Source organism: Pseudopodoces humilis, chromosome 6, assembly GCF_049639895.1.
Source record: "Pseudopodoces humilis isolate 2021_Gansu_Grassland_sample_001 chromosome 6, ASM4963989v1, whole genome shotgun sequence".
Classification (NCBI taxonomy): domain Eukaryota; kingdom Metazoa; phylum Chordata; class Aves; order Passeriformes; family Paridae; genus Pseudopodoces; species Pseudopodoces humilis.
The window spans coordinates 128,295-141,590 of record NC_142205.1 but is presented as its reverse complement, the minus strand read 5'-3'; the positions used below and the strand labels follow the sequence as shown (position 1 = coordinate 141,590).

Sequence of the window (13,296 nt, the reverse complement as noted above, 5' to 3'; positions counted from 1 at the left end):
TGCTGAACTCCAAGAGTCCAACAGCCCCTCTAAAGGTGAGACACAACCCTCTGATCACAGTGGCAGCTCCTAAATGAAATGGAAACCAGCACTGTGTCCTGCTCCACACTGCCTGGTGGTGTTTGAATGCTTTTCCAAACCCCTGTGCATCCCACAGGCAGCCCAGCAGTGCCTGGGGTACCACAAACTCAGCAGTGCTGCAGTTTGGCAATCCAGCAGCTCACTGCAAGGGCTGGACTGACCTAACTCATCTCAAATGTCAGCAGTGAAGCTGGAAATGCCCCGTCTCCCTCTCAGGTGCTCCACACAGCTCAAGGCACAGGTGATGCCTCCAGCTGCACAGCAGAAAAGCACAGTTGGGATGGGTTTACAGCCAAGCAGGGGAAGTGGTTTCCAGAACACAGAAATGTGCCTCGAATCTCCAGCTCAGAAAGAATTCCCAAATTCATAGAATCACAGAATGGTTCAGGTTGGAAGTGATCTTAAAAACCACCTTGTTCCAGCCCCTCAGCCACGGCAGGGACAGCTCCCCCTGTCCCAGGAGCTCCAGCCCCAGTGTCCAGCCTGGCCCTGGGCACTGCCAGGGATCCAGGGGCAGCCCCAGCTGCTCTGGGCAGCTCCTGCATTTCCTCCAGAACAGCAAAATGAAGCAACACCCTTAAACATGCAAACAAACTAAACATCTGTTGTCCAGAACAACATCTCTCTAGGTCTCCACTACACCTAAGAAATAGATACATATCCAGTTTTTTGAGTTTGTTGTTAGTGTTACCAACTGGTTTCAGGTTTTCACAAAGCATTTTCCTTGCCTCTGTTTCAGGGAGCAAATTCTCAGCCAACTGTTGCTTATTAACAGCACAGGGGTCTCTCAGATATTATTTATGGTCTGCCTTGGATCCAACAGTAATTATGAAATGTGCCCTAGAGCATTAAAAATGCAAATGTTTCAATAGTTTCCCCTACACCCAGTGAGATGAATCACACTGTTCTAATCCACTGGTTAATTAGGGAGTTATAGTGACTGTAAAATAAAACACTTGGAGAGAAGCTTAGGAGTAATGAAAGAATCAAAGAACTTCTAACACATTATAAATGCTTAAATGGAAAATGCCAGAAAACTGTCTTCTCCCAAATCCAAATATTCTTATTCCTCTGGCTTGTTAGGATGTTAAACAATATTGCAACATTACTTCTCAAGGAGATCATGTGATAGAGTGATGGAGGAAAGGAAACCTGCAGGAAACTTTGGACATGTATGTTAACTGCATGTGCTGACTGAGATACATAATGCACTCATCTTCTGCTTTGAGCTGGGACTGGAATCATGGAAGGATTTGGGTTGGAAGGATCCTTGAGGACCATCCAGTTCCACACCTTGCCATGGGCAGGGGCACTTTACCCTACCCCAGGCTGCTCCAAGCCCCAGGGTACAGCCCAGCCTTGGACACTGCCAGTAAACCAGGGGCAGCCCCAGCTGCTCTGGGAATCTCTTCAAATAATGAATCTGGAGCAATCCCTCATCCTGAGGAGTTGAAACCCTCACGTGCAGATGTAGCTGGGTCTGTAAAGCACTAATGGACAGGTTTTGTAGTGCAGAGTTATCTTACACAATTAGAAAAGAACTAAGGAACCAACTGCTTCCCTCCCCATTTTCCTAATAAGCAATTACCCCACCACAAAGATTTTTAGGGAAGATGCTGACTTGTGATTAATTCAGCAAAACAAATGCTCAAGTCTGAGCCAGGAGTAACCCCCTACTCTGCTCCAATGGCAGGAAGGTGGTGGTTCAAACCTACTGCTCCCCAGGCACTGTACTAAAGCAGATTCTACTCTCTAAAAGCTCCATATGAAAAAAAAAATAATTATATAAACCATTGTCTGAAGGATCTGTCTGGAGCTTCTTGCTTTAATTAAATTTAGTGTGAAATGTAATGCAAGATATTATTCCCACTGCTCATTTCATACCAGGCATAATTCTGCCTACTTCAGAACACGCTGTGGGAGCTGGAGCAGTGCTTACTCCACATCTGTCCCTCCTGCAGAACTCCTCATTGATCAGATATTGGCTTATACTTCTAGAGTATTACCAGTCCCTAAACAGAGGCCAATACACTGGATTTAGAGGCCAATACACTGGATTTTGAAGCTTTGAAGAGAGGGCCTGCTGTGAAGTGTTTCACCTCTTTGGTAGGGCTGGCTTTTTGGAGGACAGAAGAGGAGACAAGTAATGAAATGGCTTCTGTTGGCTCCCATTCTGAGGGAATCACCAGTTCAGTTTACACTAAAAAATGAACTTAAAGTTGTGTATGAAAAGCAGAAGTATTTGTCTTCTATTGTACTGTAACATAAATTACAGTATGTAATTTATACATACTTTTATTTATAACATTATAATTAATAACAATTAATAATAATTTCTTTATATATAACTTATACATATTTAATACATTATTTAACTTGACATACTTTCAGAGTTCAGTTTAAAATCAAAAGGTGGACCCTAGAGTTGGAAATTACTCCAGACTTAACTCTTTGCAAAATAACTCCCCAGTTTACAACTGGGGTCCAACAAGGTGTGAAAAGCTGCAGTAAGTCACACAATATCTGTGGGAAGTCAATGTTTTCTACACCATCTCAAAAGGAACTTCTCCTTTCTCAAAAGCCTCTCCCAGCCCCATTCTCCCTTTCCCTGCAAGCACCAGCAGGATGCATCAGCAAAGATGGGCAGACAATTAATTTTCTTAACATAATTCCTAATTAAATATTTGACCAAAGATTTCCATTTTCTAGGCTGTGCTGTAAGCAGGATGTTTAAGTTAAAATCCAGACCAAAAAGAACCCAAATTCTGAAGCCCAAAACCTAAAGAACATTTAGCAGTCTTAAATGAAAAGTACCTGAAAAATGTCACAAAGAACTGCACCAGATCCATAAAGTTGCTGTGCTGTGAGAATGCAATCTGCAAAAGAAAAGCAAATGCTTTCTGTTACTTACTGGAAAGAAAATTCATATTTCAAGATATGTAAAAAGGATTAAAAATGACAATGAAAAGTATCTTTACTCAGATCAATTCATATTTTTGAACACTGTTTTTGAAAACGAACAGAAATATTCTGAGGGAAAAGAAAATAAATTACAACTTCATATTGTTTTGAAAACATGTATCCCAAAAATGAAGCTGAACAAGTAACTCTATCTCCCAGCCATGTTCCAAGGAATATTCTTCAGTGCACATTGAAGAAAACACTACTTCAAAAACTTACAAGAGGTTTCACAGAGCTGCAAATAATCTTTAATTAAAAGTGAAAATCTTTAATTATTGTTTACACAGCAACCCAAAATTCAATATTTACATTTCAAACAATATCCAGACAACAAAATCTCCTTGAAAAAGGAACTTACACCAAGAGCTGCAAAGAGGCACGAAACACAGAAGATGATAGAGACAGTGAAAACAGCTGTGGCATTCATCTTAACTTACTGCCCTGCAATCCAACAGCATGAGCAGGGAGAAACAATGGAATTTTTGGGACAAAAACCAGAGGGAAGAGGGGAACAGGAAACTGGGAGGTGGTTAGAGGCTAAAGGGAAGATTAGGGAGCCTGGGTAAAAATAACAACGTGGAGGGGAGGCCAGCCAAGAGAAAAGCAACTTGTGCAATATTAGGAATCAGAAGTTCTTTCCAGGTACCTCCTATTTCCTCTGCCTATCAACCTCTCAGCACCACAACGGGATATTAACTCTTTCATGAAGTAACAGAATTATTTCAGAATTAAAGTGGAAGCTGTAATGGCAAAAGCTTTTCTTGGATATTAAATCCGTTTCTGGTATCATTTCTTGGTTTTCTCCCTTAATAAGCAGTACTTATGGCAACATTAGCACAAACATAAATCCCTCCTCCCAGCAATAACCACATCCCAGAATTCATTCATATGTGCAAACTCCGTCATTGCTTGGGTTTCTGTTGCTCTGGAACACGTTCTAGGATCGTAATTGCTTTAAATATCCATTGTAACTTGGTACAGAAGCTGCCCCAAATAGTTTTCTTATCAATAAATTGAAATATTTCGAGCTGAAAGTTCCTTTGCAATGCATAACCACTGTGTGGCTGGAAAGTGAACTCCAAACCTGCACACCAGATGCTGCAACCTCAACAGTCCTGCCAACAAAAGAGAAGAAAACAGAGTTTCTTGTTGATTTTTACTTCTGAAATGCTTCCCAATAGTCTTCTGATTATTAAAAGACAGCGAGCAAGATTTCACTTTTTGTGTAAAAAAAATCAATGCCTAGTAACTAAAGTGGTACAGTATTTGCATAAATGGATATTCTGGAATAAACATAATATTCTGAAATGTCTTTAAGGCAAAGATAATCCTTACTGAAATATCACACCCCCAAATACAAATATGTAACACAGCCAGTATAAAAATAATAACTTTTCCTATTACTTCTGAGAATAACCATGATGCTGAGTGACTGTAAGAGATGCATTTGAAAATAAAGCCCTTGTTAAGTATCGACAATCCTTTAGTAGAAAAAGAAAATTAAAAGCACAAAGGAATCATTAACAGGCCAGTTCCCTGTGAATGACCATCAGGATCAGTTTCTGTGATGGAAACCAAAACCTGCCCCCATTAGAAAAAACAAGGATCTGTTAGTTTTAAAATAAGAGAGATTCTATGAAAGATTAATGAGACTGTTACCAGAGAAGGGCTTCTCATTTTTTGATAACAACTGCTGGAAAGAAATAAAACAAAAACAAACAAACAGAAAATAATTTAGATTTATTTCACACAGAAGCCTTACAAATGTATTACCAGCGGTGATTCTTTTCTCCACTTATTGGAATTCTTCTCCTGTAAAGTCCAGCTGAGGACCTGTACCTCACACGTGGATAAAAAACCCAGGTTGTTTCTACAATTTGTTCCTCACAAGCTGAAAATACGTTGTGCCATCAAACCTGACCAATCTGTGTCACAGGCAATTTGGTCTCATAACTGTTAATGGTTTGCTTACTTAGAGCTTCATTTTCCTTCATATAATCTGTTCCCAGGACTTAATTCAGTTTCATTGGAAGTTTGGTTGGAAATAGCTGTTCAAAGCAGGCTGTTCTTTCTGGATCCATGAAAAATACGGCAGCAATTTCTTAGCTGTCTGCATTTTTAATTAACGGATGGTAGAAGATGCATTTATCCATTCTCAAAAAACTAATTCTGTAGCGAAGGATGGAGCAGTTCAACTGCAGGAAAGCTCTGTGGGGCTCGTGCTGGGGCAGAGGTTCAGGGTACGAGGCAGAACCTTGGCTCAGCTGCACGATCCAATCCCCACTTTCACGTCAAAGAATCCCAGAATTGTTCAGGTTTAGGCTCTGAGCCCATCCAGTCTGGCCATCCCCAGCACTGCCTCGTGTCCCCCAGGGCCACCTGCACACAGCTCTGAAATCCTGGAGGACTGGGCTGGGGACTGCAGCACTGCCCTGGGCAGCCAGGGCTGGACTCCCCTTTCTGGGAAGAAATTTTCCTTCATATCCAACTTAAACCTTAAACTGAAACCTCTGCCTGGGCACCCCTGGAGTCACCTTCAGCCGCTGGCGAGCAGCACCCCCGGCTCCTTTTCCACGGAGCAGCTCCCTGCCTCGTCCCAAGCCACACACAGCACCCAAGGGTGTTTCATACAATATATATATATTTATATATATTGTATATTTATACTATATATATATATTTATTCTAGGGAATAACACAGCACCCTTGGGTAGCTAAGATCAGACACTTAATTATGTTAATTCCAAAGAATATTAAAAAGCTTGTGTTTATCTTATCTGGAAAGGTGCCTTGGAGAGCACAACTGCCTGTCCTGCTTTTTCTATTGCCACATCATTTGAAGTACAAAAAAATCCACCTGCTTTCTAGAGAACCAGAAGTAGCTGGCTGCATGGGCTGACAAAAATTTATAATGAAAAGCTTTACATTTTTTATCATTTGATTAGCATAAAATATGAAGCCAAGAAGAAAATTTGGCTTCGTCTAACTAGCCAACATCTAAAAGTTGTTCTGGTTTTGAAATCAGTACACACAAATTTCAAAGGAGGTAATGGCAAATGACTTGGCCACAAAATAATATAAGCAAAGGAAAAGTATATTTGAACCCAACCAACATTTCAGCAACAGCTGGAATTTCAAACTCAAAATATTGCTGGAGTTAAACTACAGCCTATGACAGATAAAAAATTCAAAAAACTAATTAGAACAATTACATACCAGAACTTGGTTTGCCTAAGAACCAGAGTTTATTCTTCAAGAAAAAAGAAAATTGAGAATATTTTTGAGATAACAATTTTGTACTAAACTATGCCAACTAAGACCCAAGTTCACCTTAAACCTGCACATGCAACAATACCTAAAATTATTTAAACCTCTATTCTTGTGATCTACTACTGTTCTGAACTCTTTGAAAACAAAAAATTGAGTTCCACATACCACTAAGAAAAATCAGTCCCCAAGCAAATTAGAAATTATATAGAAATTTTTTGTCACATTCAGCAAGAACCAAATTTGAGTAACTCTTCCCATTTAACTGTAATAAACAGATTACTCATCACAGGTAATTCATCACAGCATAACTCTTTCCACTTCTGCTGGAAGTTACTGATATTTTACAGGAAGCCAAACTATTCACCACAATGGGATTAGGAAAACTTCCACAAACTCAAATAATTTCCAATATTATACATAATATTAGCACCCCCAATCTAAAATTAACTAAAGAACTGATAACATAAGAGTTGGAGTTGTTGCAGAAGACTCTGGGGAGACCTTACAGGGCCCAAAGGGGCTCCAGGAGAGCTGGAGAGGGACTGGGGACAAGGGGTGGAGGGACAGGAGCCAGGGAATGGCTTCCACTGGGAAAGGGGAGATTGGGCTGGGATCTTGGGCAGGAATTGTTCCTGGCAGGGTGGGCAGTGCCTGGCACAGGTGCCCAGAGCAGCTGGGGCTGCCCCTGGATCCCTGGCAGTGCCCAAGGCCAGGCTGGACACTGGGGCTGGAGCTCCTGGGACAGTGGGAGCTGTCCCTGCCCCTGGATGGGCTTTAAGGTCATTTCCATCCCAAACTATTCTGGGATTCTGTGAACATACCAAAGAATATTTCAAGTACGGCAACTTCATACCATAATTTGTTACATTTTGGATCTCAAAACACTTGAGAAAACACAAACAAGCACAGGAAATAGTGTTCCCACAACTTTTTTACCTTGGTAATAACTCAGGATCATTGACAGATTATATTTTTATCTCTTTTCACAAATATATAAAGTGACTAAATTCCCACCAGTAGTGCCTTCCTTTTCATCCCTATTTCATATCAGGGATGAGAAAAAGAAACTAGAAATGATATTTTGCACAGGACATGCTCCTAGAATAGAACTGTGTGAAAAGGAAAAATAAGAGTCTAATTAACCTGTGAAAGCAGAGGGGCCCAACAGAGACAGCACAATGTGAATCTGGCTCCCAGCTTGCTGTGGGGCTTGCTGTGAATTCAGAAGGTATCAAAAGGTCCAGCTGCTACATCCATTACCCTCACCTGGCAGGTGGGAGAATGCTACAGCACTGGTGTTTTGAAAGTCTGCAGGACCACACAGAAACTCAGAGGTTTCTGGGCTGTTTTTTGCTTTTTATTTCAATGTAGCCCCAGCACCAAAGTTAACAAACAAAAAGTAGCAGGGAAAAGTGGAAAGCTGGGAGTTCCACAGGCTTCCAGTGAGAGAAAGCCACAAGCCTAATAAGCTGCAGGTGACATTTATGCACATCTTCATCTATTTCTTTCTCAAAACTCCTCTGTCTTGTCTCTTTTTTCCTATGGTTAGAGGCAAGGATTCAACCCGAGCTTGGCAAATACAGACAACACTTATAGGACGCCATGGCCGGGATGCTGAGTGCCTTTGTCAAAGGACCTGCTGTAAAACAAAAGGGCTTTAAGTATTCCTGAGTGATGCCAAAGTCATCAAACATTCATTTTGCCCTCTAGAATAATGCTGGGGGGGAAACTTCTCCCCAGGAGTAGTCATTCCCTGTTCCAGTTCTCCTTCAGACACAGTGTGCTCTAATGAAACTCATGGCCAAGACCCACCTTGGTCTCGGTGCTCTCCACCCCAGAGCAGCAGTGAGACAATTCTAAGAGCCCTGGCAGGGATGTTTTAGGAAAGAATGTGCCAACACAGCCATCCAGCTCACCACCTGAACAGTCTCAGTTCTGCCACGTGCTTCCTGAGTTCTGTGAACATCTTCAATGAGCCATGGAAGTCATTAAGGCAACAGAAAGCTAATCATAGGAATGAAGGGCAAAAAGCCTTTCAAAAACATCCTTCAGAAGCTGGGATTTTGGAGCTGACCCCGTTCACTGAGGGATGAGCAAACACAGCAGCAACCTGAGATGAGTCTTTTTCAGGCAGGCAGCTCTTAAAGTACCTCAGCAATGTCAGTTCCAAGGAACAGTTTCCAGAAGGAAGCGATTGTTCACCTCTGCAGATGATTTGTGGGATTCAGATGCAGATTATGACATCCAAACCTAGGGTCACAGGGGTATTCCTATCAGCCCTTTACACACAGTGGAAACCCCATCTGTGATTCAGCTGATCAGTTCAGTTGCCTAATAAGAAGTAACAAAAAATTATTACCTGACCAGTTCCACAACAGAAATGTAAACACTGAGGCACACAAAGACATCTGTTTGTGGACCACTCAATTTGGATAGGTTAAATTTCCACGGTGCACCCTTGCCCTTGGTTTCATGGATGCACTGGAAGCTCCATTTGTTGCCTAAAGAGGGGTAAAAGCTATTGCAGCTGCCCTGGAACACCTCACCTGGCCTCCAGCTGCTGCTCCAGAATCACAGAATGGGCTGGGAAGGGACCTTAAAGCCCATCTCATGCCATGGGCAGGGACACCTTCCACCAGACCAGGCTGCTCCAAGCCCCATCCAAGAGCTTCTGGGTGAATCCATACCCCAGTCACACCACAGAAGCAGAAAGACATTCTCTTCAGAGGCACCACAGATCTTTGTTCTAAATAAACTGCAAAACTGCACCCACATTTGGAGGTTAGGTAGAAAATTAAACCTGATCCACAGGAAAGGTTCTCTAGACAGAAAATTAAACCTTAGGTTTCAGAGAAGAAAGGATCTTAACAGGAGTCAATTATAACTTGAAAAACTCTGACACACCACAAGTTGAAATGGAGCACAATTTGGAGGTGGGAGATCCCAGAGTTTGCAATGCACCTGATGCTGTAGGTGAGGACATCAGAACCAGACTGGAAGGGGCTCTGAGCTCTCCCTGGAGCCTTCCCTTCTCCAGGCTGAACACCTCCAGTTCTCATTCTGTCTCCAGAGCAGAGGCTCCAGCACTTCCATGGCCTCCTCTGGACCAGTTCCTCATCTACTGAACAGTTCATCCATCAAATCCATCTTTCTCCAAATCAGAGAGAACAGCTGGAGAGGCTCCCATGCCCACATTTGCATTCTACATCACGCAAAAATAAAATCCTCGCTCAAATTTGATTTTCACACCTACTGCTCCGAGTCACTCTGCTCCTGCATGAAGGATGAAAGAGATTAATGACTTACTCCTCACCTGCTGCAACATTAACTGAGCCATTGAGCTTTATGGCACAAATACTCGCCACTGCGCAAATATAAAACCTGGTTCACTTCTGAACTTATTCTGAGATGAAAATCGATTTATATTCCAATACTGTGCTGCCTTCCTGCAGTAGTCACAAATTGTCACTTCTCAGCTAATTGGCTGCAGTCAGCAGTTGGCTCAGAAATGCCAATTATATGTGTTTTGTCTTCCCATGTGAACTCTCTCATGTTGTGTAGAGCGAACATAAGCACGACTGTCTCTAAATTAAAAGCAGTGCTTAAGATGTGGTTCCAAATTCCACTGCATCCCAGAAATTATCACACAAATCTGACAAATGAGAAGTATTTGTTCAATAAACAGCCAGGGGTTGAATTGTGATGCCCATCTAAATTTAAAGTGCAGTAAGAAATAAAATTGTGGAAAGTCCCGTAATTGAAACAGCAAACTCAACTCAGACCCTGCACAACTCCACACGACAGAAAAGCACCCCAAGAAAGCCAAAGCAGGGCCAGAAAAAACTCAGTTCTTCCGGATCCTCAGTGAATTCCCCTGAATTCTTCTGAATTCTCTGAACTTCTCAGTTCTTCTTTCAGGCCACTTACAAGAAGAAAGACTTTGAGAGGCTGGAAGTGTGTCCAAGATAGGGAAGGAGTGGGAAGGGGCTCAGGCTGGAGCAAAGGAAGCTCAGGGGGAATTTCTGGCTCTGCACAAGTCCCTGGCAGGAGGGGACAGCCGGGGGGGATTTGGGATCTGCTCCCAGGGAACAGGGACAGGAGGAGAGGGAACGGCCTCAGGGCAGCTCAGGGTGGATTTTGGGGAAATGAGGGAAAGGGCTGTCCAGCCCTGGCCCAGCTGCTCAGTGTGGTGATGGAGCAGCCCTCCCTGGACGGATTAACAGCCACGTGCTTGTGGCACTTGGGGACGTGGGCAGCAGTGGCCTTGGCAGTGCTGGGGAACAGCTGGACTCGATGGTCTCAGAGTGAATCTGTGATCCTGCAATTGCAACAGTTATTCTGGAGACAAGTAAGCTCTGGGGCACTTGGAAAAAGTGGTTAAAAATGAAGATTGTAAACCTTGAGACAGAAGACAAGTCACCATCAGGAAAACACCCCAATCCAGGAGTACCAGGTGCTCAAGCAGCTCCCTCCAGCCGCGTGGATGCGTTTGGGAAGGAGGGATCCCGTTCCCTGGCTTGGAGCCAGGCACAGCTCTGACACCATCCTGTAGGCTCGGTTACATTTGGCAGAATGCATCTATTGCTGGAGAGTTTCAGCGTGGAAAAAATTAAAACTTCAGCACAAAACAGCTCAAACTCTCACTCGGACCCTCAAAGTCCAGGAAAAATGAGCTTCACGGTCTACTGAGCTTAAAAGGCATAAAAGTTGTTTTCCTAAAGAACAGGTGATGTAAGTACACAAGAGGGAATCAAGAATAGTAAGTATAAAACAGCCAAAGCAATATTTGCAAGTTTGTTTTTTTAGGCTTCAATATAGCTGACAGATGGAAACAGGCAAAACCTTCTGTCTTGCATCATTTCTGACCAGACAAAACAGGGGGAAAATGTAAGACAGAGTTCAGGGTTGCAGTGGTATTAATGGAGAAAGCAGCTCTGTCTCCTTCCCCCAGGAGAAGGAATAAATTCCTTGTAAATTCCAAGGATCATATTGGATGAGAAATTTTACATGTTTATCAACCTGCAGCAAAACATCCTGTAATATGCAAGCTGCAGAAATCTCATCTTTAATAAAATAAAGTAGTAAAATAAGTAAATATCAATTTATACATATTACATATAGAATCATAGAATGGTTTGGGTTGGAAGGAATCTTAAAGATTGTCTAGTTCCAGCCCCAAACTAAATAGGTATTTATATAAATAACCAAGTTAAAATACCTTTGAATGACAACACTGTCACATTATTACACGATACTGAAGCTGCAAGTCATCTCAAACCTGGTGTCACATTACAACCTTAAGTGGCAGCAATTAAAACCTCCTAAATTTACTTCAAACAAACCACACAGCATCAGGATCAGTTTTGAAGAGCCATGAAATCAGAATCATAGGGCTGGGCTGTTTTATTCATCACAAGTTTTCCTGTTGTGAACCTTGGCTGTAATTTGGTTTTCAAGAAATCTTAATGTGAAAAAAATAACCTGGGTGCTGGGTAGGGCAGAACGACAACCTCTCTAAAAACTCTCATATTTGCATTAAAAGGCCAGGTAGTCACTGCCTATCACTAAAGGATTTCTAGAACATGAATTCACTCTTTTGTCATGAAGAATTTCCCAGTAAAATACTGAAGTGACAAATCAATTAATGGAATTTACTTCAATCCTCAGTCAAAATATGTAATATTGATAATAATAATAATAATAAAATAATAAATAATAATAAAAATAAAAATAATGTAATTTATTGATACTTTGGTTCCAGGTGTGGGGAGGTGGATGGTGCTAATCTTGCATGCAAAACAGACTGGTTAAAGAAGTAACTATACATGACACTTATGACTCAAAAAAATAATTTGAGAGAACCAATTTAAGTAAAAATCCCAAATCATCCCAGAAATTTATTCCTATGCAGGACTGTGACACTACTACCCTGCCCTCTAGCTTGCCAACATTGCTGTGAGCAACATATGCCAATACAGAAGAAGTCAAAATCTTAATAATATTAAGTTGGGAAAATAAGTGATAGAAAAGTAAGTTTTCAGGACATTCCAGGGATGGTTTTTTTCCCCCAAAGCAGCCCTGCAGAGTCAGCTGAGAGCTGTTAGTGGAGTGCTGGTGTCTCTGGCTCCGTGTTTGTGAGCTAAACCAGCCACAGGCTCTTGGGTTTGTCACCCTCTCCTAGTTCTGGATATATTTCCTTTGTGGTTTAGCCAGGCTGAATCCACTGTCACATTTCAGTGGGTAGCTTCTTCTCTTTTACTGCCAATACACTTTTCTCTCCTTCATTAATTCTGCTCACTATTCTTTGACTCTTTAAATAAACTTTTGTATAAAGAAAAGTATCTTGCTCTTTCAGCTTCTCAGCAATGGCTCACAGTACTCATTTTCTGAAATATATTTGAAATTGGGGCTTATATTTACATTCTGTGGTGGGTTATGGCATTTTCAAGAGTTATTCATCACAGAAATACAGCAACTTCAAGCAACCAGCACTGACCTCACCCAGAAGAAATTAATGTCTGATTAGCTTCCATAGAAAATTAATTCTGCAATTTTTTATATATTATATTTTCCAGCCCTGCATACAAAAAGAGAAAAAAAAATCAGCTTCCTTAAAATTAAGGTAATCAATCCATATGTCACTGTCAGATCTCAATAAAACACCACCTAGGAAATGCTCCTGGTATTATTAAATCTGAATTGCAGATTGTCTCTCTCTGGTATCCTACAACTTTTCTTATTTATGCAGCTAAAGCTTTGCAACAGGCACTCAAAGGGACTTCCAGTGTTGTAGAAAGATATTACAATAAACCTCATAAAAGTTACGTGAGTCACTACAGTTCATCCCACGAAATCCCAAGATGCAGATGTAAAACCCCAAGACTTTATTGGTTGCACCTTGCAGGGCCTGCAGGGGCTCCAGGAGAGCTGGAGAGGGACTGGGGACAGGAGCCAGGGAATGGCTCCCAGTGCCAGAGGGCAGGG

The 13,296-nt window shown here is 41.8% G+C and overlaps 1 protein-coding gene across 1 annotated transcript in view; it reads right to left on the bottom strand.

The window, feature by feature from the left end:
• Nucleotides 1–13,296, bottom strand: part of ATRN (attractin) — a 148,726-nt gene that overhangs the window by 41,052 nt on the left and 94,378 nt on the right. The window contains exon 25 of the mRNA XM_088056270.1: nt 2,896–2,957. Within this exon, the coding sequence (XP_087912396.1) occupies nt 2,896–2,957 (62 nt within the window). The remainder of the gene's footprint in view (nt 1–2,895; nt 2,958–13,296) is intronic.